Source organism: Macaca mulatta, chromosome 1, assembly GCF_049350105.2.
Source record: "Macaca mulatta isolate MMU2019108-1 chromosome 1, T2T-MMU8v2.0, whole genome shotgun sequence".
NCBI classification, from domain to species: Eukaryota; Metazoa; Chordata; class Mammalia; order Primates; family Cercopithecidae; genus Macaca; species Macaca mulatta.
Window position 1 is genome coordinate 58,515,072 of NC_133406.1, and position 25,108 is coordinate 58,540,179.

Below are 25,108 nucleotides of genomic sequence, written 5' to 3' on the forward strand. Positions count from 1 at the left end.
TGGCTCACACCTATAATCCCAGCACTTTGGGAGGCCAAGGCAGACAGATCACTTGAGGTCAGGAGTTCAAGACCAGTCTGGCCAGCATGGTGAAGCCTTGTCTCTAAAATACTAAAAATACAAAAGCTAGCTGGGCGTGGTGGTGCATGCCTGGAGTCCCAGCTTCTCAGGAGGCTGACGCAGGAGAATCACTCGAACCCAGGAGGTAAAGGCTGCAATGAGCTGAGATTGCACCCACTGCACTCTAGCCTGAGTGACAGAGCAGGACTCCATCTCAAAAAAAAAAAAAAGAATTGGTTTCATTGATCAGTAGCAGGATCACAGCACTGTAGAGGGAGCCTCTACCAATGCCAAGGGAATGCTGCCAAATTCCTGTTGCAAATACGTGGAAATTTACACTAACTCTGTGAAATCACTGAAAAGTAATGGCAAATCATAGGTTCGAAGCTCCTGTGGGCAGAATAATTGCTACAAAGAGAAAATGTTACTTCCTTTCCAAACAAATTCTGGGGCCATTTTTGTATTGGGGATGTCCCTATTGCTTGTCTTTTAAGTTTCTGATATTTTATTTTTACCTTTGAAAGAACGCTTGAGCTACAAAAACCTGCAGTGGAAGAAAAGAGTCTCACTTTCCTTGAAAGCTACACTCTTCTCATCCAGCCTCCCCTCCCTTCCCTGACCCCCTCCCGCATGTCCCCTAAGAGGCATCAATGACATCCGGGGTAGATGGGGGGCCCTGGGACAATCACACAGCTGCAGGCCACAAGGCTTTCACATTGAGTCATCTCCTTAGCAGTGTGGGCTGAAGCCAAGTCTCATGTCTAACTCAGATGGTGCCCTTTCCCAGCTACCCCATATTTAGTACCTGAAAGTTTCTGAAGTAAATGAACATCTGAAACGTTCTGCAGGGCCTCTGGCATCCAGGGTGGGGCTCCTCATCTGGTGTGTGCCAGCCGTTCCTTAGATGTTGAGGGTGCAGGGTAGGGGCAAGAGCTATTGCTGTCTTCTGTCCTCTAATGCCCTGTCCCTACCACCCTCCCTGCCACCACACACACACACACACACACACACACACACGGTCTCAGGGCTATGTGGTCTATGGGAAACCTCATCTAGGTAGCCAGTCAGTAATAGTGAATAAAATAGAGGACTCCCCACTCCCAGTTCAATGCTTATCAAGAGAGGTTGTAAAAACCAGGAGATGTAGCTTTGCAAGATTTTCCTAACCCTCAGGACTCAAGTTACTGTTAACCTCTCCATCAACCGCAACTGACTTGGCAAAAGGCCCCCTGTCTCTCTGTGCTTCAGTCCTGTCAGCAGTTTCTCAGCAGCATCCAGACTGTCACCTTGTAGAAATCACCATTAGGATGATACCAGGCACCAGGCACTGTGGTGGTCAAATCTTGAAGAATCAAATCTTGGGAGTCTCTTTATAGAATCCCAATCCAATCCCCAAAAGATTTACTGACCACCCACTATGTGGAAAGAAAGCACCGTGACCTGGAGGGTAGGAGAAGCAGCGCAAGCAGCTGAGTCTAGCAGCAGGACCACCAGAAACTAAAGCCGTTCTTCACGATGCTGCCAGCCAGGGAACGAAGTGAGCCCATTAGCTCAGACCCAGCATGGGCAGCACCTTCCACAAAGGGTGCCTCATTTGGTCTTCACAACACCCCTATCAAGTAGATATTATCATGCCTATTTTAAGATGTGGAAACTGGAGCCCAAGCTCACATAGCTATCAAGTTATAAAGTGGACATTTAAACTGGACTCTGACCACTAATAATCTGATCTGGGTGTTCACTAATCAGAAACAGACAAAATGACATATAAGAAATTGATATTGGCTGGGCACAGTGACTCACAGTTGTAATCCCAGCACTTCGGGAGGCCAAGGTAGGAGGATCACTTGAAGCCAGGAATTTGAGACCATCCTGGGAAATATAGTGAGACTGTGTCTCTAAAAAAAGTAAAAAATAAAATTAGCCAGGCATGGTGGTGTGTACCTGTAGTCCCAGCTTCTCAGGAGGCTGATGCAGGAGGATTGCCTGAGCTGAGGAATTTGAGGCTGCAGTGAGCTATGATCACACTGGGCTACACTGCAGCCTGGGCAACAGAGCAAGCCCCTGTCTGCAAAACATAAAGAATAAAAAATAAAAATAAAAAGAAGAAGAAATACATATAATTTAAAAAAAAGAAGAAATGCATCTAATTCTATATCATGACACAGAGCAAGGTTTTAAAAAATATATATTTTAAATTTAATAAATGATGTTAAGAAAGCTGGATAGATATATGAAAAAATCGATTAAACACTAGGTAAATTTTAAAATACTAACGAAAATTATTTTTAATGACAGACTGAATCTTCTTACATTGTCAAAGAGAAAGTAACATTCTAAACTCTGAAATTGCTAATAGCAACAAATTTGACTATGAAAATGTAAAACTAAAATAAATAATAGCTAAGAAAAGAATTTGGAAAAATATTTGAATCAAGTGGAATGAAACATGATTCATCCTAAATATATAGTTTGTACAAATTAATAAGAAATACATAGATTATAATAAATATATGAAGGACATGATTAAAATGGTTCACTTAAGAGGAAATAAATAGATTTTCCATCTTATTTATAAACAAGTGCAAATTGAAATGAGGTACCATTTTACTTCACTGCCTGTTACAATGGAAAATATATGTTATGATGAACATCTCTAAGAAGACTGTGTTGAACCTTATACTCTCATACAATGCCAGTGACATTCTAAACTACTAATCACTGTAAGCATTTGTATCAAGCAATAAAAATTTTCATAGCCTTTGCTACAAAATTTGTATTTATAACATATATATGTTACATGACAGTCCATAGCATGTTATAAATACATATAAAAATAAATATGTATAAATGCATATTTACATGTATTTATAACATAAATACAAGAGTATGTTATAACATAATACAATACATAAAATTTATATTATGTATTATTACATAATACATAAATAATACATAACAAATAATACATAATATTTATAACATAAATACAAGAGTATGTTATAAAAACAGTATAAATCATAAGTGCAATTATTCATTACAAATTTCTATAACAGTTAAAAATATTAGAAACATCCTAAATATCCATATTTAAGGGTTTAGAAAATTAAGCAGCATAGACTCACGTGGATTTATATGATATTGAGAATACTGTGTACAGTCTAATTACAGATATGACTTTGAAACAACTGTGTAAAAAATGTGAAGGATATCTAAAATGGAATATTTAAAAATAGAAAATCTAAAAATAATAAGATTACAAATGAATACTTTTGAAAATATCCTTCACTGGCTAAGTTTGGTTGTGTAGCAGGTCCAAGATGACTACTTCTCTATTCTGTAATGTGATTAGATGGCTTTTATGATTAAAAATAAAAAGGCAAATACAATTTACTTAAAATGTTAAGATTCTTTGTACAGAAAAATTAAAATTGGAAAAAATAAGTTACAAGAACTTAAATATAACCTGTAAGGGGGGCAAAAAGAAATCTACTCTCGAAAACAATTTAGCCTGAAGCATTGGATATTTATTTAAAGTATCTCCTCTGTTCTCAGGCTTGTGCTAATCACCCTGATGGGTAGAGAGAAGCTCCTCCTCGCCCTGAGAATTTCATAATCCCATGGGCAAGGCAAGACGGAGCCACGTAACAGTCGCCCTGGTGGCTCCAGCAGTGCAGAGAGAGGAAGTCCTATTAGGGATGGAGGTCAGAGAAGGCTCCCAGGGGTGGGATGTGTACACAGCCTGTAAGGGTGTGTTTCTATTAGTTGACTTGTGTGTGATCCTGTGGGGAGTCCTCCTGAAGGGTGAAAGAGCAGTCTCGTGCAGTTGGCCTTGGTCACTGAAACCGGGCTGGGCACCCCGGGAGGCCAGGCCCAAGGCAGTGTCCCTGGCTCTGACCTTTGCTGCTGCTTCCCATCCAGACAAGTTCAGTAAGGCCCACGGACAGCACCCAGGCCTCAGCAGAGAAAATTCAGCATATGCTGTGGGCCACAGACTTCCCTTGGGTGTGAGATGATGGCCCAGGAAGCAAGTAGCTCTGTGTTTTTTTAAATGAACAACCTACTTCTACTTCCCTTCAACCCCCTTCCTATACTTCCCTCTTGGTCTGCTTGCCCCATTCTTTGTTTTCACCTGGCGGCTTTTCTGCTGTTCATCTCTAGCTTTCAGGATCACTCACACTCTCTGAGCCCCAGACTGACGTGCGCCCAAGGGGGTAAAGTCCAGCAATACCGGGTCTGTCTCTGATGGTCTCTGGGCTCTGGCAGGCAAGCACTGCCCCTGCTAGCCTTCTAGGGGAGGAGGCTGCAGCCCCCTACTCCACCCCGGATGTGGGCACCACTCACCAGCAACCACATGCTCAGACATTAGAAAAAAGGCTCTGGGGTGGGTCTTCAGGGGAAAACCAAGCCCAGAGGCCGAAATGCCTTTGAAGGGAAGGTCCAGACCATTCATTCCCTAGCCTCTTCTCTTCCCTGTGCATCTTGTAATTGGTGTGGGAAAAATTCTTGACAGGTGCAGCCTGAACACTGCATACCCAACTCTCTGTGAGCTCTAGGACCATTTTCTTTTGAGATGGAGACTCACTCTTTCACCCAGGTGGGAGTGCAGTGGCTTGGATCTCAGCTCACTGCAACCTCTGCCTCCCGGGTTCAAGCGATTCTCCCACCTCAGCCTCCTGAGTAGCTGGGACTGGTGTGTGCCACCATGCCTGGCTAATTTTTGTAGTTTTAGTAGAGACGGGGTTTCACCATGATGGCCAGGCTGGTCTCGATCTCCTGACCACAAGTGATCTCCCCGCCTCGGCCTCCCAAATTGCTGGGATTACAGATGTGAGCCACTGCGCCCGGCCTCTAAGACCATTTTCCAAATCCTTCCTGGGGATCTCCGTGTGCTAGAGGGACCCCAAGTGAGGGTGACCTTATGTCCCAGTTTGCCCAAAATAGTCCTGGTTTATGGCCCAGGTTAATTCTCATAGTGCCCCTTTCACTCTCAGAAACATCCTGATTTAGATGATAAATTATTTCATGACTACCTCAAACCAACATCAAACTGAACACATACGCACATGCGCCTCACTGTTCTTGGCAGTTAAGGGGACAGTGTCCATATGGTCCCTAAGCGGAGAAACCCCAGGCTTATCTTTGACTCTTCTTTGTGAGACCTATGATGCTACAATTACCTCCTGAATACATCCTCTCCTTTCTGTTCCCACTGCTCATGATCTATTTCAGACACAAATAATTACAACCTACGGTGGGGTCTCCCTGGCTTGAGTCTCTCCCTTCTCCACAGTTCTGCCAGTGATCTTTTCAAAACACAGATTAATGCCTCCTGACTCCCCATGACCTATAGATTGAAATCCAAATCCCTTCATGATTCCTCCTGCTTCATCTCCTGTCCCCACTTTCCTACCCTAGGCTCTGGGAGACTGCTTGTCCCCTGAAAAGCCCACATTCCTACTCATTTCAGTATACTTGTTCCCTTCACTCCCTCCTCCGAGTCTGACCCTTTCTTCTCTTTTCTGCTGCTCTTATTTGACTTTCAGCTCATTCCTGGGACTGATCTCAAGTGTCATCTCCTAGAAGGCCTTTTCTGATTTAGCTTTCCCGTCAAAAATAATCACTCCCCCTCCACTAAACCCTAAGAGGGCTTGGCTTTTAACATTTACTACAATTTGGACTCCCGGCATGTCGGCCATTGCACATTCTGCTTATGTAACCATCTCTCCTGCCTATGCAATAAACTGCTAAGGCCAAGAATGGCATCTCTCGCAGTGCCTGAAACAGTGCCTGCTTCATGGAGGAGTTCATTGTTAACAAGTCTGAATCGAACAAAATTGATAATCCACCTCAAATTTTCCACACCAGGTTGCCCGGCACATCAGCCACTCATTCCTGGGGACACTGGGGACAGACTCAGAGGGCACTGTGACATCAGTTCCACCACAATATCTTGTGGAAGGGATATCTGCTAAGAAGAATTCAGATGTAATTGGCTGCATGCCTCCTTCAGGAGGAAGAGCAAGCATTCCCTCCCCCATCCTCTCCTCCTAAGGGCCCACCGCCCACTCAGGGTCAGACTTCATTCCCCCTCTTCTTTAGGTATCCTCCCCTTACTCTCAGTTTCTCATTTCACAAAGGATCTTGCTGCCTCCAAGCTCCTGACTCATAATTTAGGACAACTAATCTGGTGTTTCATTAGGTGTCATCTTTTGAACTGAGCTTACATCTGCGTCTGGCTTAATAGATAGCTTTTTTAGGCTGGGAGAAGACAGGGAAGAGGCAGATGTGAATCCCAGGCTTGGCCCCTGTCCAGCAGGATGATCTGACTACACCCCTTCCTAGATGCCTTAAAACCCTTCCACTCCGCTTCATGAGGACCTGTTTGGGTCAGAGAAGCCACTCACAGGGTGAAGACACAAACCCCACATTTCAGGATGCTAACAACGGTTTGAGTGCCCAGGGCGGGCTCCCCGACCCACCCAGATCTGCTGTGTCCCGGCAGTGGACTCTTTCCTAGGGAACAGGTGGATTTGGGGGGGGGGGGCGTGCCTTAGGCCCCATACTCATAAAATCCCCTGTCTTCTCCCCTCTAAAACAGAGAAAACAGCAGCCGGTGGGTGCAGGTGGGAAGGGGTGAGGTGGAGGCTGAGAAGAGATTAGGGCTCTCTGGCACCCACCACCTCTTGCAACACGACCCTGAGGCAGTGGGGCAAGTATCCCGATTTCACGAACAAAGAAACTGAGCAACTAATAGAGGAATGGGCCACGCTCCTACTGGGAGGCGGGGCAGGTCTCCCAGCCCTGAGGACTTTTCCTCCCAAGACTTAGTTGTGAAGCCCCTTTTGCCTATCCCAGCCCTTACCCCTCGGGTCAGCCCCAAATCGGAGGCCACCATCTCTCCCACAGGAGCCTGCCCCTCCCACCCCATCCCCTCCTCCCTCCTGTCTTTCCTGCCCACCCATTTGCTCGAGCTGGGGTGGCAGGAAGGGAGGTGCACGACACGGGCATGAAGAGCAAACCCCCTCCTGCTCAGAGCTGCTGCCGCCTGAGCCCAGGGCTGCACCCAGCGCAGGCCTCGTGGCCAGGCCATGGACCCCACAGAGCCCTGGAGTCCCAGCCCGGGGTCAGGGGCCTGGGACTACTCGGGATTGGACGACCTGGAGGAGCTGGAGCTGTGTCCGGCCGGGGACCTGCCCTACGGCTATGTCTACATACCTGCACTCTACCTGGCGGCCTTCGCCATGGGCCTGCTGGGCAACGCCTTCGTGGTGTGGCTGCTGGCCAGGCGGCGCGGCCCACGGCGGCTAGTGGACACCTTCGTGCTGCACTTGGCGGCCGCTGACCTGGGCTTAGTGCTCACACTGCCGCTGTGGGCCGCGGCGGCGGCGCTAGACGGCCGCTGGCCGTTCGGCGAGGGCCTCTGCAAGCTCAGCAGCTTCGCGCTGGCGGGCACGCGCTGCGCGGGCGCACTGCTGCTGGCTGGCATGAGCATGGACCGCTACCTGGCCGTGGTGAAGCTGCTCGAGGCGCGGCCCTTGCGCACCCCGCGCTGCGCGCTGGCCTCGTGCTGCGGCGTCTGGGCCGTGGCGCTGCTGGCTGGCCTGCCCTCCCTGGTCTACCGGGGGCTGCAACCCCTGCCTGGGGGCCACGGCAGCCAGTGCGGGGAGGAGCCCTCCCACACCTTCCAGGGCCTCAGCTTGCTGCTGCTGCTGCTGACCTTCGTGTTGCCCCTGGTCGTCACCCTCTTCTGCTACTGCCGCATCTCGCGCCGCCTGCGCCGGCCGCCGCACGTGGGTCGGGTCCGGAGGAACTCGCTGCGCATCATCTTCGCCATCGAGAGCACGTTCGTGGGCTCCTGGCTGCCCTTCAGCGCCCTGCGGGCCGTCTTCCACCTGGCGCGTCTGGGGGCCCTGCCGCTGCCGTGCCCCCTGCTGCTGGCGCTGCGCTGGGGCCTCACCATCGCCACCTGCCTGGCCTTCGTCAACAGCTGCGCCAACCCGCTCATCTACCTCCTGCTGGACCGCTCATTCCGAGCCCGGGCGCTGGACGCGGCCTGCGGGCGCACCGGCCGCCTGGCGCGAAGGATCAGCTCGGCCTCCTCGCTCTCCAGGGACGACAGTTCCGTGTTCCGTTGCCGGGCCCAGGCCGCGAACACTGCCTCGGCCCCCTGGTAGCTGCCCCGGGCCGCTGGAGGTGGGCGACAGCGGAGCACCGAGAGGAGGGGAGAAGTCCCGGGAGGGGACCCAGATGCGCCTGTTCTGGCGGCAGCAAGCTGCTCCGGCCGGCATCGCATTGCCTCGCGCGCTGCCTGGACTCCCAGGGTCTCCTCCATCAGCTTCCCCGGAACCTCAGAGCAATTGAACTCCCCTAAACCAGGCTCCTGAGACTAGCTGTTCCCTGTCAGCCTGCAGGGTACAAGATAAGTGCTATGAGATGGAGCAGACAGCAACTCGGAGACCCGCAGATTCACCAAGAAGACAGAAGGGAAGGGGATTTCCTTCTCTGCCTCATTGGGAAGAGCACTGACCAGAAATCGAACCCAGACCCCTAAATGCCATTCTGGTTTCTGGCTGTGCTTTCTCCCGTCTCCCACAATAGCTTTTGCTTTCAGAGAAATACCTTCTCCAAGTCAGGCCCTCTGCCCTTCTCACTCACAAAACCCTGGTGTTGAATCTGGTGACACTTCTCCCCCTACGAAGCGGTAGGACTCACCTGGAAGTTGTTCTGGTCTTTCCCTCTCAACAGAAGGTCCTGAAATCGCTCACCAGGCGTTTCTTAAGGTCTCCACCACTCAGCCAGGAACCTCAAAATCTTCTCTGTGAATTCATCTTTCTCAATAAACAGACACTCCTGCTAGCCCTGTCTTCACAGTCGTCTTTGCTTGCGCAGTGGGAGTGAAATGCGTATCAGGAGGCGGGTCGCACACTGGGTGAGACAAAACTCAACACAGTAGTTGAGGTTGATCTCAGGATGATGAGGATTTGGGGTGGTGTCTGGGAGCTGAATGCTGGCTGCACTCTGCAGGTGCAGTAATCCCATAGGAGGAAGCAAATCATTTATTCTTATTATTTTTAAGGACATTTCACATTTTGAAAGCTACAGAAAGAAAATATATTTATATAAGGGCATCTGCCAGCCGGGTGTCACTTCTGAGAGAAGATGTGTCATTTTGGATTTTCAAATATATACCAGGCCTTTTTTTTTTTTTTTTCTATCTTTTTTCAGACCTTCCATGAACTTTTTTCAGACCAGTATGAACTTGTGGGGATTAGCCATTTTCTGACTCTGTCATTTCTCCTTTGAGGTTTCTGTAGGGTTTGGAAATTCACTGTTTATACTTTTGATTTAAGAGGATTTGGCCTAAAGACATTTCAGTCAGTGTACATCCTAGCCAGATCCCCACAGGCCAGTCTGGATGTTGCAAGCTCTGGGGGAAAGGGTGGGTGTGCACGCGGATAAGCACCTCAGTGCTAGGTTGGGTCTGAAGCCTGGCATTCTGTCGCAGGCTATCCATCCCATCCCCCCATCAAATACCCCTGTATTCTCTTCAGCATTTGGAGCTGCTGGATTAGAGCAGATTGAACATCGGGTCTCCTAGATCAGCCTGCCAAAAAGTGCATTTCTGCATGTTCCTCCCATATACTCCAAGAGAGGCAAGCCTTGCAGCCTGTGAGGTCACCTCTGCCAGCAGGACACATTTCAGGCACTTTGGTGTTTGAGAGCTCGGTTAAGTCTTGGCACTTCTTATCCTCACTATTGCTCTCTGAGGCAAGAAATTATTTTTTCATGGGGCTGAGACCCCAGAATTTTCAGGGCAGGGAAGCTGACTCTGATCTGGGTTTGTGTGTAACAAGATCTCAGAATAGAGGAGGCACTTTTCCAGGCTATTGGGACTGAGTCCCCACCTCCACCCCTGCCAGGTTGCTGCTTCTGACTTACTGACTAGCTGAGTTCCCTGAAAACAGACGGGAAGAAAGAAGGTTTCTCCATGCCCTGGTGGGTTTTTGGCTCCCCTCTTGCAGTAGCTATTGAAACTCAACATTCCCCCTGCTGTGGAACTCTGTGCGGGAGAGAGAGTTTCGCCCTTTGTTTGAATAGATCACGGAATTGATCTACCATGTGTCCTTTGGAAATGTTCCCTTCAATACAGACAAAAATGAAAGAGGATCAGTGAGCTCCCATCTCCCACTGGGGAAGATGAGGCTCAGATTCAGCAAGGAACTGGTTAAACGAGCATTCCCGCATATGTGGCTGGTGGGAGTAGATTCCTTTAGAAAGCAATTGTCAATCTTTATCAAGAGCTTTAGAACTTTTCACATCCTATTTCTTTAAAATGTTTATACCCTTCGACCCTGTAGTTTTGCTTCTGCCATTCTCTTCTAATGCAACAGTACTAAATCTAAATTTTAACGTTTCTGCACTGATTTATAGAAGTTTTTTTGTTTTGTTTTTGTTTGTTGTTTTTTTGAGACAGGGTCTTGCTCTATCACCCAGGCTGGAGTGCAGTGGCGCTATCTCAGCTCACCGCAACCTCTACCTCCTGGGTTCAAGCGATTCTCCTGTCTCAGTCTCCCAAGTTGCTGGGAATACAGGCATGCACCACCACACCCAGCTAATTTTTTGTATTTTTAGTAGAGATGGGGTTTCATCGCATTAGCCAGAATGGTCTTGATCTCCTGACCTCATGATCCGCCCGCCTTGGCCTCCCAAAGTTCTAGGACTCCAGGCGTGAGTCACTGCACCCGGTGGCTGAGTTATAGAAGTTTTTAAAGAGTTAAACCTCAAAAGAAACCACTTTAAATGTCCAACAATAGTGTAATGTCTTTATTAAGATGAATGACTATTATGCAAATTTAAGATGTTCTTTAAAGAGAGATTGAAAAATGCTGACGATAACTTAAAAGGGAAAAAAAGGTAAAACTGTATCTGTTAAACGCCTCCACACACTTCAAGTCTGGAGGATGTAAAATGGTTAGCACTGGTTTTGTTAAGTAAAACAACATGCTTCATAGTCCTTCTGACAAAAAATGATCTTTTGCTCTTTTATTTCTCATAGCTCAAGTTTTGAACATTATATCTCTTTTCTCTAGGTGCTAACGGAATGCTGTCGATTTATTTCTTTGCTTCTTGCTTGTCTCTCCTGTCAGAATGCGAGCTCCATGCATGCAGACAGTTTTGTCTGTTGGTTCAAGGCTGTGTTCCCAGTGCCTGGAACATGCCTGCACATCTCAGGCACTCACTAACTACCTATTGAATGAATGATCATCAGGACCATGTCATGATATGAAATAATGTCATAGAATGTGAAGAGTAAAAGGAAGGCTATTGCATTTTATGTATAACAGCTATGTTTTATTAAAGGACTTGCAAAAAAGGCTAGGAAGAAATACAATAATCATTAAGGATAATGATTGTGTTAGAGTAAGTGGATTTTAGATCCTTTTTTCCCCTCCATTTCTTTACTTTTAAATTTTCTATGAACTTTTTTTTTTTTTTGAGACAGAGTCTTCTCGTGCAATCATAGCTCACTGCAGCCTCAACCTCCTGGCCTCAGCCTCCCCCCACCTTGGCCTCCCAAGGTTTGCTAGGATTACAGGCATGAACTACTGTGCCTGGGTTTATAAGCTCCGTCCGTCTGTCCGTCCTTCCTTCCTTCCTTCCTTCCTTCCTTTCTTTTTTTTGAGAGAGTCTCACTCTGTCACCCAGGCTGAAGTACAATGATGGGATCTCAGCTCACTGCAGCCTCCGACTCCTGGGTTCAAACAATTCTCCTGCTCCAGCCTCCCAAGTAGCCTGGATTACAGGTGCCCACCAATTTTTTTATATTTTTAGGAGAGACGGGGTTTCCCCATGTTGGCCAGGCTGGTCTTGAACTCCTGACCTCAGGTGATCCACCCGCCTTAGCCTCCCAAAGTGCTGGGATTACAGGCGTGAGCCACCGTGCCTGGCCCCCTATAAACTTCTTTTAAAGGGCAGTTAACAAATAGCAGCAAGCTACCAAAGCACTGGCGCTCAGTAACAAGCGGCCTGTCCTTGGCTACCTTGCTTAACCTTCTTGAGCCTCACTTTCTTCATCTAAAGGATGAAGATGATAATATCTCCTCAGGCTGCCTCACAGATCAAAGGAAATAATCTTGAAAGTACTTTGTAAGCTGTGGTGTTTTAGACAAGCATACTGCAGGAGTTTTAGACAATATACCCTCAAGATTAGCTTGTTCCAGGCCAAGCTACCCCCTCCCCATCCTTGTAGCCATGGAGAGGAGACGGGTGGAGCCGCTCTGGGTTTTCAAAAGGTCAGCATCTGGGCTAAGGCTGGGCGCACTGGCTGTGTGTGATTCTGATTTGCTTCTTGTGACTAATTCTGGGCTTCCTCCTTACCTCTGTTAACCCCATGGGTGCTTTCTTGGGGCACAGTGTGGGAACCCAGGGCACTTGGGTTGATGAGTGATTTGGGGAGTTCAGCAGAATGGCAGAGCTCCAAGGGTGGCATTTGGTGATATGACTCAGTCCCATACCACTCTGAAGGCAGAGTGAGGACTCTGGACATTTGTGAGTACGTCTTGCTTGTTAGAACTTACTGGGTCTAACTCCCTGTCCTACCTGGGCCGAGTGGCCACAAGACGTACTTATCCCATCACCCCTAGCCTCAGTCAAAAGGGGAAAATGATGAAAAGACTGGGAAATGCTTGGGATATGAGAGGAAAGGAGAAAGCAATGATGTGAAATCACCCTTCTTCTTCATCATCATGAAATCAAAAAGTATTTATTGAGTGTGTAATTACATCTTCAATGAAAGTGGGTACTGCCTGAGATTCATATTTACATCCATCACAGGGCTTTAAGGCCAGAAGCTCATTTTGTCCATTCTGAGAATGAAGAGACTGAGGGCCAGAGATGCGAGTCGCTTAAGGTAATAATCACCACTTATACCTGTGTAGTATATTGCAATTTTTTTTTTTTTTTGAGACAGAGTCTCTCTATGTCGTCCAGGCTGGAGTACAGTGACACGATCTCAGCTCACTGCAACCTCTACCTCCTGGGTTCAAGCGATTCACCTGCCTCAGCCTTCCAAGTAGCTGGGATTACAGGCACATGCCACCATGTCCAGCTAATTTTTGTATTTTCAGTAGAGAAGGGGTTTTACCATGTTGGCCAGGTTGGTCTCAAACACCTGAGCTCAAGTGATCCACCTGCCTCGGTTTCCCAAAGTGTTGGGATTACAGGCATGGGCCACCACACCCAGTTGCAAGTTTTTTAAAAGCAGGCTGGCCATGGTAGCTCTCATCTGTAATCCTAGCACTTTGGGAGGCTGAGGTGGGAAGATCGCTTGAGCCCCGCAGTTGGAGACTGGTCTGGGCATCATAGTGAGACCCTGTCTCTAAAAAAATTAAAAATGGCCGGGCGCAGTGGCTCATGCCTGTAATCCCAGCACACTGGGAGGCCAAGGTGGGCAGATCACCTGAGGCCAAAAGGACGAGATCAGCCTGGCCAACATGGTGAAACCCTGACTCTACTAAAAATACAAAAAAACTAGCCGGGCCTGGTGTCGGGTGCCTGTAATCACAGCTACTTTGGGAGGCTGAGGCAGGAGAATTGCTTGAGGCGGGGAGGCGGAGGCTGCAGTGAGCTGAGATCACACCACTACACTCCAGCCTGGGCAACAAGAGCAAAACTTTGCCTGAAAAAAAAAAAAAAAAAAAGACAAAGAAAACAAAAATAAATTTGTCAGTTTCGTGTCTGCCCAACTGAAAAAGAAAATATTTACTATCTTGTTATATTATTTCAAAGCAAAAACCTTTTATACATAATATCTCATTACAATATCCCTCTGAAGTAGGTGTCAAGATAATAGCTAATATTTACCGAGCACAGATGAGAGGCTCTGAGCTAAAGTTCTTACTTTATATACATATTTATATAATATTATTAATCCTCACAATAACCTTGTGGGTATATAATATTACTGTTTCTCTTCTACAGATTTAAAAAATGAGTTCCAGAGAGTTTATATAACTTGCCCAAAGTATCTTGCCTAAAGAACCTATATTATTATCCCCATTTTAGATAGGAGAGTTAGAACTCCAAGAGCTCGGTTGACTTGCCAGGATCACACACACAGGGCAGGGTTGAAAATTGTTGCTTCCTGGTCACAGCTCAACCCACCTTCCATCTTCCACCAGTTTTTAGTGCCCAGCTAACCCTGTTTCTCACTAACTGGTACTAAACCAAGTGTGCCAGAGTCAAGGCTGTTGCCCAGCATGGAAATTACCCCACTTCTGTTCTCAAAAAATCAGAATCCCTGTCCTATGGACATGGACAGTAAATTGTTGGGGCATCGGATTGAGAGAGAAACGGGGCTCTTCCCAGGGGTACTAGGGGCAGGACTGGGGAGAAACCCACCAACCTCAGGGTTGCCTGGTAGTCCCAGCAGTGAGTGACAGAGCTGGGGGAAAATGGGCTGGGCTTCGATGGGCACAGACCTCAGACAACAGCTGCCAATGTCTGGGTGGTGACTGTGGTTTGCTCTGGGAGATGTACTAGACAAGGGGTGATTAATTGCTACCCTGCTCTGAAAATGACTGTCTTCATGCTGTGCATGCGACCATTTCTTTCTCTGCTCTGCTTCTGAACAACCTAAAGCAAGCAGATTGTGCCATGGGCTGCTCTTATTCTGGGTCGCACAAACACAGAGTGGCAGGATAAGGAAGGTCACAGGGCACTCTGAATTCCGTTTCTTTGTAGTCAAAGCCTTATTCTTTATATAGCCAATTGTCCCAAATCTTCTTAGGTTTCTTTTTATTTTCTTTTCTTTTTCTAAGAGATGGGGTCTTGCTCTGTTGTCCAGGCTGGAGAGAGTGGCGCAATCATAGCTCACTGCAGGCTCGAAATTCCAGGCTTAAGCCATGCTCCCGCCTCAGCCCAAGTAGCTGGGGCCACAGGCACACACACACACACACCATCATTCCCGGCTAATTTTTTTAAAATTTGTTTTGTAGAGATGGGGTCTCTCCATCTTGCTCAGGCTGGTCTCAAACTCTGGGGCTCAAGCCATGCTCCCACCTTGGCCTCCCAAAGTGCTGGGATTACAGGTGTGAGCCACTGTGTCAAGCCTTTTCAGGTTAAAATTTCTAAAATTATTATTATCATAAAGAGAGAAAATATAATATTAAGAGTGAAATAACTCAAGATCCTGCACCCTAATTGCAATAATTTTCATTTTTGCCCATCCTCTCAACCCTTCTCCACATGGTCACATTTTACATTGCTGTGATCATGACATGTTCAGCTTTATTATTTTGCAGAACATATTATAAACATTTTATTGTACCACTATGTAGATTTCATAGTTGTCATTTTTAAAGGCATCATTCAGTGTATAGACCACAGTGTAACTAACCATTCTTCTGTGATTAGACATTTATGTTGCTCAGGAACCTCTGCTTTTATAAATATACCGTAACAAACATCATTTCTATCTAGTTTGGGGCTAATTTTGAGTGTCTGTTTCAAACTGAAAAAATTCCCCTACATCCATCACCTTCTTTTGGGTTCTTCCCCCTCACCACCCTGTGTGATTCTATCACCTGTTATGTTCTTTCTCCTTCGAAAGATTGAAACCTCCTCAAAAGCAGTAGCTGTGGACTTGTGGAAAATGCATTTTGAAAAGAAATAGAGCGCACTAGGCTGGGCGCGGTGGCTCATGCCTGTAATCCCAGCACTTTGGGAGGCCAAGGCAGGCAGATCACAAGGTCAGGAGACAGAGACCATCCTGGCTAATGCGGTGAAACCCCGTCTCTACTAAAAAAATACAAAAAATTAGCTGGGCGTGGTGGCGGGCGCCTGTAGTCCCAGCTACTCTGGAGGCTGAGGCAGGAGAATGGCATGAACCTGGGAGGTGCAGTTTGCAGTGAGCTGAGATCACGCCACTGCACTCCAGCCTGGGTGACAGAGCGAGACTCCCTCTCAAAAAAAAAAAAAAAAAAAAAAAAGCATACTTTTTTTTTGAGTGTAAGTGCTTCTTAGTAACCATATATAGGCATTCAGAGCACAAACTCCAGGGCCACTAGCTGAGTTCAAGTTCCAGCTCTGCTTCTCACCGTCTTTGAGATCTTAGGTAAGTTATTCACTTACATTTCCCCTCAGGATCCTCCTCAGATCACAGGAGGAGGGGATGATACTTCTTAAGTCAGAGTTTGTGAGAGGGTGAAATGTGTTGACTGTGACTATCTGGCACATATTAAGCATTCTATGTTTGCTATAAATTTTGGAGTAAAATTGAATTCTACCGTGGTTGTGGATTTCTCTTCTCTCTTTTTTTTTTTTTTCTTTTTTTTTTTGAGACTGTGTCTCACTCTGTTGCCCAAGCTGGAGCGCAGTGGCGTGATCTTAGCCCACTGCAACCTCTGCCTCCTAGGTTCAAGCAATTCTCCTGCCTCAGCCTCCTGAGAAGTTGGGATTATAGCCGCCTACCACCACGCCCGGCTAATTTTTTGTATTTTTAGTAAGGTCGGGGTTTCACTGTGTTGGCCAGGCTGGACTCAAACTCCTGACCGCAGGTGATCCACCTGCCTTGGCCTCCCAAAGTGCTGAGATTACAGGTGTAAATTACTGCACCTGGCTGGATTTCTCTTCTTAAATTCAGTGATACAACAAACTTTCATTTTGCATTACTACTGTGCCAGGTAGGGTGCAAGACTGTGGGGCTACAGAAATGGAAAAGATGGCCGGGCCTGGTGGCTCACCCCTGTAATCCCAGCACTTTGGGAGGCCAAGGCAAGTGGATCACAAGGTCAGGAGTTCGAGACCAACCTGACCAATATGGTGAAACCCCGTCTCTACCAAAAATAGAAAACTTAGCCGGGTGTGGTGGTGGGCTACTGTAGTCCCAGCTACTCAGGAGGCTGAGACAGGAGAATTGCTAGAACCCGGGAGGTGAAGGTTGCAGTGAGCCGAAATCGTGCCATTGAACTCCAACCTGGGTGACAGAGAAAGCCTCTTGTCTCAAAAAAAAAAAAAAAAGAAAGAAAAGTAAAAAGTAAAAAGAAAAAAGAAATGAAAAAGACTCCCAGCTTTCCTGCAGAGCAACCATGAATAATTTGTCTCCATTCCCACACCAAGAAAGAAATATAAAATGTGGGCTTGTGTGGATCTTTTGTTTTGGGTAAAATATTATTTTTCCTTTCTTATCTCTTTTTCTTGAAATTAAAAACCATGCGGCAAATGGGTTGCTTTTGTATATCTTTGATTTCTGGGGATCAGTTGGTCAGTGTGTCCCCCCAGTGAAAGACTGTGAGGAGACCCAGGACACTTTGTCTCTCTGTCTGGAAATTTCCTACCAGAGCCCCGAGTGGTCTCTGAAATGAGTGAGGCTGTGTGCTTAATCCACAGCGATAGTTCTGTGGCGGTGCTATCTACAGACAAGGCTCCAGCACTGGGTGGGGGTTGGATAAGGAAACCTCTCTGATCCCTGTCAGCCCAAAGGTCCCCAAATCCTATGACTGTAGGCCTAGCCTGTTCTCTAGAGACTTGTCTAGTTTATTGCTTCAAATTCTTATTTAACATTTAATAAAATGGACCCATCAAAAGACTAGAAGCAGACATTCATCAATTAAAGATCAAACAATCAGGCAAAACAATTTAAAAAACACATCCATTACTATGAACAAGCCCATCGATAGGAGATCAAAGAAAGAGAAATAACTGACAGCACTTATGCAAGTAAAATACACTTATCAGCCCACTTAATACATACTTTGTGACATGTAAGAGCCTGATTCTATGTGGTCCTGTACCAAGAGAGATATGTGCACACATACTTTATGCATTCTCAGAGGTTACAGTCTAAGAAAGACAACACAGCAGAACTGGCAGAGGGCTCTCCAGAATGCGGTACTAATAGGGAAGTTATTTTTAATTTGTAATAAATCAATACGGGTGTCTTTATGGGTTTTTCTCATATCACAAGCTGAATTTGGAAGCTAGATCAGTAAGAAGGTGATTGATCACACCTTATGAAGTTTATTGCTTTTTAACAGTAAAACTCGTTTTAGTAGAAATAGCAAATCACCTTTTGCAACCTCTAATAAAATAATTGATTCAGGAAAAGATCATCAACGGCTGCTAAAACCATTGGGTGAGAGGCTTCTGGGGAGCTGGACTATTGCAAGATGTCAACATGTCGCCCCACAGATTACTTCCCAGTGAGAAGGGGGAAAACGCAAAATGATGATGGAGGGGTCAGGCTGTCACCATCTGAACCCACTGATCTACTTAGCATTGCTAAAAGAGGACAAACAGACATGATGTGCTTCAGAGTAGGAGCAGGATGAAGCACCCAGCACCACCTGTGAGGTACTTGTCAGAAAATGATAAACCTGAATCTATGCAAGCCTTTGGTGCTAATTTCCATGTGTTAGGAAACATAGGGGTTAGGAGGAGTTAAATGACAACGTGAGGACACAGACAGATAAAACAGAATTTAGGACATTTCATGAGACAACTGACCCGATTTCTTTAAACAAGTCACTGATATGATTTTAAAAGTTGGAGGTTGCGGGGAGGGGAACAATACCAGATTAAAAGAGCCAAATGCCATGTGTAGATCTTACTGGATCTAGATACAACCAAACCAACATTTTATTTTATTTTTGTGAGACAGGGCCTCACTCTGTTGCCCAGGCTGGAGTGCAGTGGTGGGATCTCAGCTCACTGTAACCTTGACCTCCCGGGGCTCAGGTGATCCTCCCACCTCAGCCTCCCAGGTAACTGGAATTATAGGAGTGTGCTACCACACCCGCCTAAGTTTTGTATTTTTTGTAGAGACAGGGTTTCTCCATATTGCCCAGGCTGGTCTTGAAGTGCTGAGCTCAAGCATGGAGGCCAGCCCAGGCCTCCCAAAGTGCTGGGATTACAGGTGTGAGCCACTGTTCCTGGGCTAACCAACTTTAAAAGACAGTATGAGGACTACTGGGGAACTTGGAATATAACTGGGTATTAGGTGATATTAAGAAGTGATTGTGATAATGGTCAAGCGATCATATAAGAAAAATGTCCAGTTATTTTCAGAGATACATTCTGAAACATTTATTAGTCATATGTCACCATGCCTGGGATTTTCTTTAAGATATTTCACTAAAGAACAAAACAGTCCCGGTGCAGTGGCTCACACCTGTAATCCCAGCACTTTGGGAGGCCGAGGCAAATGGATTGCTTGAGCTCGGAAGTTCGAGACCAGCCTGGGCAACAAAGTGAGACCCTATCTCTACAAAAAATATAAACATTAGCCGGGTGTGGTGGTGCATGCCTGTGGTCCCAGCTACTCAGGAGGCTGAGGTGGGAGGACGGCTTAAGCCTGGGAGGCAGAGGTTGAAGTGAGCTGAGATCATGCCACTATAGTCTAGCCTGGGCAACAGAGCCAGATCCTGTCTCAAAACAACAACAACAACAGAAAAAATGAAATAAAATAAAAGGAAATAAAGAAAAAAACTATAAAAAAGAGAAAATAATATAGGGAAATGTTAATCTTTACTAAATATACTAAATGTAGGTGATGAGTAAATGGGAGTTCATTCCATAGAACTGACTTTTCTACTGAGCCACGTCTCACCACTGCCCGAGCCCACAGAGCTATGAGAGCACCTACAACACTTTGGTGCACACATTTTTGAACAAATGAATGAAACTGCATCGACCTAAGTGAACCAATTGCAGAGGAGTGTGGACGAGTGTGGGTTGGGGGCAGAGCTCTGAGGAGAGATGGGGAGGAGGTCACACATAGCTGGGTTTATGGACCATTTCAATGGATTTAGACAGCATCTGACCTCAATTAAAACCCTCCTTTCTTCAAAAACACACTCCTTTCTCAACACTTTGAGTATTTTAAGACAAGGCAAAGGTATGAGGTATTAATTTGTTTTTATATAACGCATGCCAAGGCCATAGGCCCAGGCCTGATCACAGGGGGAGATTGGCCTTTTGAAGCCTCAAGTTGTTAAACCACAGGAAGTGGAACTTGGTCACCAGTAAGCAGGTTTGGACCATTTAATTTGTAATTATCATGAGTAAATACTATCTTGTTTTTCCTGGGGGTTGGGTGTGAGGAAGAAGCAAAACTTTAAAAAAAAAAAAAAAAAGACAATTTGGAAATTTGGAAAACATCTTTTTTTTTAAAAAAACCCTGCCATTTTATTGGGTGCTTACTATGTGCAAAGCACAATGCTCAAAAGCATTTTATCTGCATGATTTCATTATCCTCACCACAGTCATGTAAGTGGGTCCTCTCATGCCCATTTTACAGATGAAGAAACTGAGGCCATCTGACTACAAAACACACATTTTAAAAGTTTCCCCCAAATTATGTACCTGAGTGAGGCACTTAACATTCACAGGGTAAATTGATTAAAAAGCCCCAAATGGGTCAGGTGCTATTTATTTATTTTTAGATGGAGTCTTGTTCTGTCACCCAGGCTGGAGTGCAGTGGCGCAATCTTGGGCTCCCTGCAACCTCTGCCTCCCAGGTTCAAGTGATTCTTATGCCTCAGCCTCCTGAGTAGCTGGGATTACAGGAGCCAGCCACCATGCGCGGCTAATTTTTGTATTTTTAGTAGAGATGAGGTTTCACCATGTTAGCCAGGCTGGTCTCAAACTCCTGACCTCAGGTGATCTGCCCGCCTTGGCCTCCCAAAGTGCTGAGGTTACAGGCGTGAGCCACTGTGCCCGGCCTGTCAGGTGCTATTTTAGAGGGCACCTCCGTCCCAAGGTCTTTGAAAAATGCAACTGTTATTAGTGGTATGATTTGGACTGACCTCCTGCTCTAGGCTCAACAGAACAAAACAAAATAGCATGGTGTCACTTATGCTAAAATTTCATGTCACCAAACTGAAACTAAATTGTTTATCTGATCTTCCAAGAAAACAGGAGAGAAAGATAATAGCCAAATCCCCAGATAGGCCAGTTTTAGCCAGCATGTTAAGAGGTCCCCTCTGCTTTAACCCTTACAAGGAAAGTTAATTGAAGTTACGTGATGCTAACCAGCTGCTTTTTGTTCTGATTCTGCTTTCTTCAGCCCTTTGCTGCCTGTAAAGCCAACCTCTTCTGCTCAGCTCATTAGAGCACTTTTTCTCAGTTTTTAGAGAAAAAAATGCTACCCAGCTTCATAAATCACAAATAAAAGCCAATTAGATCATTTAACTAAATTTGTCGTAATTTTGTGTTTTGACAGAGGGACAATAATCATCCAGCCCTCAGACCCCTGTCATGGTGTCTTCACCTCCTGCCAGGGCTTCAGGCTTCCTGAGGTGCAGCCCAGCTGGGACCTGGAAATTCCTGACCCCACGCACCACCGCCCACCGGGAAGGAAGCATGGACTGGCAACAAAGTGTCTTTACCGTGTGCCATCTGATTGCAAACAGAACTGGGCTTTCCAAGAGAAACTGAGGAGGACAGTGGAGAGCTTTTGTCTTGAACCCAGGAAGTGGAGGTTGTAGTGAGCCGAGATCGCGCCACTGCACTCCAGCTTGGCGACAGAGCGAGAATCCGTCTCAAAAAAAAAAAAGAAAAAAAAAAAAAAAGAGCGAGAGAATGGCCACAGAGGCCAGGGCATTAGGGCTCGCTGGACCAGGGATGCTGCAGGGAGCTTGGGCTTGTGGTGAGAGAGGGGCCAGGTTTTGCTCTCCCCAAAACAGGGGTCCAAGTCTCCCCAAGCAGGGCCACAGAAAGCAGGGGGTCCCAGGTTAAATTAGAGCCTCCTGGCCACCCCGTTTCCCAACCTCTACCCCCCAGCACTTTCACCCTTAGGGTTTCTTCCTCGAGGGCACACAGACGAGCAGACTTCTGGCAACTGTCGACCCCTGGGGGTCCCGCCCGGGAGAGCGAGTTACACGCAGGGCAGAGGTCAGGGATAGCGCGTCAGGGGCCAGTGCTCTCCATGGGCCGTGCGAGGTCACGGTCCTGTGGTCCCTGAAATCTTCTGGGAGCCCAGGTGGCCAGGATAGAAGAGCTGAAGAGGAAGGGGGAGGAGGAAAGAGAGAGAGCGAAGGAAAAAAAAAAGTGAAGAAAGAGAGGAGGCGGGTAGGTTAGGAAGAGGACCCTAACTCCCTGGAGAGGACCTGGGAACACTGAGAAACCAGCCCAGGATTGCTGGCCAGGAGGATGCTGGTGTGTCTCTGGGGAGCAGGCTCCTTTCCCATCTCACACAACTCAAGAGTCTGAGCCCCAGGGATGGGCTTGCCCCTGTCCTCCAAGCATCTCTCTAGATTCAGTATCCTGGACCCATTTGGAGGGTTTTCTTCCTTTGAAGCAGCTGAGTGAGGCCCCCTGGCTGGACCTGCTAAGTCGGCTGTATGTGTTTCGCATAGCTACTTACCTGCCTGCAGCCCACCCTGCACCCAATCAGTGGAGAGGGATCTGGTCCACAGAGGCCGAGGCCAACAGAGGATAGTGCCCCTCCTGCACCTGCCTCTGGCTGCCAGCTGCAGGATGCGGTCAGGAGAGGAAGTGAGGCCTAGGCCCGAGTCATTCTGGGGTTTCCAGAGAGCTTCTCACTGAGGGCATTGACAGGGCACTGTCTGGGTCTAGGCAGGCCTCCCTCTCCTCATCCCGCCCCTGGAGCAAGGGTGGGGTGAAGGGGAGAGTGGGAAAGTTGAGCCTCCTCCCCCTCTTCCTCTGCCTGGCCAGAGGGCCTGAGGATTTCGAAGCTGGACCAGGATAGCTTCCTCCGGGCAGGGGGAGGGCTGAGTGAGTCCCTCTACTTCGTAGGACGGTGCTTCAGGGTGTGCGCAGCTGCCCAGCTACCATGCAGCTTTTAGAGGCTCAGCTAAGGACATCCAACTCTGCTTCCCTTTCTCCTCCCCAGCAAGAACTTGAAGTTTTTCCCCACTTCCCTTCCGCTTAACAGAAAAGCCCATCTGACCGAAAATGCTTGCCCCTTCAGCCAAACTGGGAAGGAGAGAGAGCTGATGGGGGCTTAGCGGCCTCTTCCAAATCGCACCTCCTTCATCCCCCTCCATGGGCTGAGCAGTCAGTTTCCAGTGAGGACTCTGGTTTGTGCCTCCATGATGCCTACTTCTCAGGCCCTTGACCTCTTCCCTCCGCCTTTGACCCACTTTCACCCCACTGCCACAACGGGAGTCTAGGCGCCATCGCCCTCACCTGCACTCTGCACTCGTGCCTGCCCATGCTTTCTCCCCACTCCAACCACTCACAGGCCATTCATTTTCTAAAGGTCAGTCTGTCCAGTTCATCTCCTGGGTCAACATTTTTCAGCAGTGTGATGGTTAATTTTACATGTCAACTTGGCTAGGCCCAGTGCCCAGATATTTGGTTAAACTTTTTTTCAGATGTTTCTAGAAGGTGTTTTGTTGTTTTGTTTTTTTTGTGTGTGTTTTTAGATGAGATTAACATTGAAATTAATAGACTTCGAGTAAAGCAGATTACCCTCCAATCTGTGGAAGGCCTGGTTGGAACAAAGTCTGATCTCTCTGGAGCAAGAATGAATCCTGCCAGCAGGTTGCCTTCAAACTTGAACTCCAGCTCTTCCCTGGGTCTCCAGCCTGAGAGTCTAGCCTGCAGATTCTGGACGTACCAGCTTTCACAATCCAATGAACCAGTTCCTTAAAAATCAATCAATCTCTCTCTTGCATTCTCTCTTTCTCGATATAGCTGTCTATTTACCTATCTATACATACACATCTTACTGGTTCTGTTTCTCGGAGAACACTGATTAATTCAAGTAGCTTCTCTTCAACTTCAGTATAAAAATCTTAAATCCTCACCTAGCCCACAAGGCTCTTAGTCATCTTAGCTCATATATTGCCTTTGTACAAATTAGAAAAAGCCACCCTCTCTAGGCAGATACAACTCTGACCAAACACAGGGCGAGGTGGGTGGAGAATGGTGAACCTTCCCTCTTAGTATGGTGCACAACCTGGACAACCACATGGAGCTGCCTTACTTTTGTTTGTTTGTTTGTTGTGTGTGTGTGTTTAGTTGAGACAGAGTCTCACTCTGTCACCCAGGCTGGAGTGCAATGGAGTGATCTCAGCTCACTGCAACCTCTGACGCATGGGTTCAAGCAATTCTCGTGCCTCAGCCTCCTGAGTAGCTGGGACTACAGACGCCCAGCACTGTGCCTGGCTAATTTTTTTTTGTATTTTTAGTAGAGACAGGGTTTCACCATGTTGCCCATGCCATTCTTGAACTCCTGACCTCAGGTGATCTGTCCGCCTTGGCCTCCCGAAGTGCTGGGATTACAAGTGTGAGCCACCGAGCCTGGTCGTTCATTGTGAGTTTCTTTTTTTTTTTTTTTTTTTTTAGACAGGGTCTTTCCCTGTCTCCCAGGCCAGATTGCAGTTTCGGGATATTGACTCACTGCAACCTCCGCCTCCCTGCTCAAGTGATCTTCCTACCTCAGCCTCCCAAGTAACTGGGACTGCAGGTGTGTGCCACCACTCCTGGCCAATTTCTTTATTTTCTGGTAGAGACGGGTTTTCACGATGTTGCCCAGGCTGATCTCCAACTCCTGACCTCAAGCAATCCTCTGGCCTGGGCCTCCCAAAGTGCTGGGATTATAGGTGTGAGCCTCTGCGCCTTGCTGCCCTGCTTCTGGATGAGCCCCTGACTGACGAATTAGCTTCGTCTCTCTTCCATATTCTCTCCCTTTACTCCTTCCTTATCCCAAACCCTAACCTCCCTGCAGCTCCTGGAACCCGCTGTGCTCCCTTGCTGCTGTGCTTTTGTACACCTGTCACTGCTGTTTCAAGCCCCCTCTTATCTTCTGTTATTGCTTCCTCTGGCCAAGCTTTGCCAAGGCTCAGCCTGGGTCAGCCTCCCCTCTCCTTGCCCGGGGTCCCAGCCCTTACTTCAGATACTGTGCTGCTTCATCACTCGTCTAGATTGGATACTCCTCCAGTGAATAGGGCTTGAGCTTTGATCCATCGGGCTGGGCACTAGTAGATGCTCAATAAATGTTTGGTAACAAGTGAAAACTGGGAAGTGAATGAATGGATGAACGGGGACACAGCAGCTCGCAGCGGGCAGCAGGAGGCGC

The 25,108-nt window shown here is 47.1% G+C and overlaps 1 protein-coding gene and 1 long non-coding RNA gene across 2 annotated transcripts; both read left to right on the forward strand.

Annotated features, from left to right (window-relative positions):
* Nucleotides 1-6,195: 6,195 nt before the first annotated feature.
* GPR25 (G protein-coupled receptor 25) lies at nucleotides 6,196-8,919 on the forward strand. The gene has a single exon (XM_001109302.5). The coding sequence runs from the start codon at nucleotides 7,152-7,154 to the stop codon at nucleotides 8,235-8,237; it is 1,086 nt and encodes a 361-aa protein (XP_001109302.2). The 5' UTR covers nucleotides 6,196-7,151; the 3' UTR covers nucleotides 8,238-8,919.
* A 7,071-nt stretch (nucleotides 8,920-15,990) lies between these two features.
* LOC144340893 (uncharacterized) lies at nucleotides 15,991-25,046 on the forward strand. The gene is made up of 2 exons (XR_013417434.1): nucleotides 15,991-16,177; nucleotides 21,284-25,046. It is a non-coding gene; the product is annotated as an uncharacterized LOC144340893 (long non-coding RNA).
* The last annotated feature ends 62 nt before the right edge of the window (nucleotides 25,047-25,108 follow it).

Excerpts from the sequence above, each read along its gene's own strand:
- GPR25 (XM_001109302.5), top strand. The coding sequence starts at position 7,152 with ATGGACCCCACAGAGCCCTGGAGTCCCAGCCCGGGGTCAGGGGCCTGG.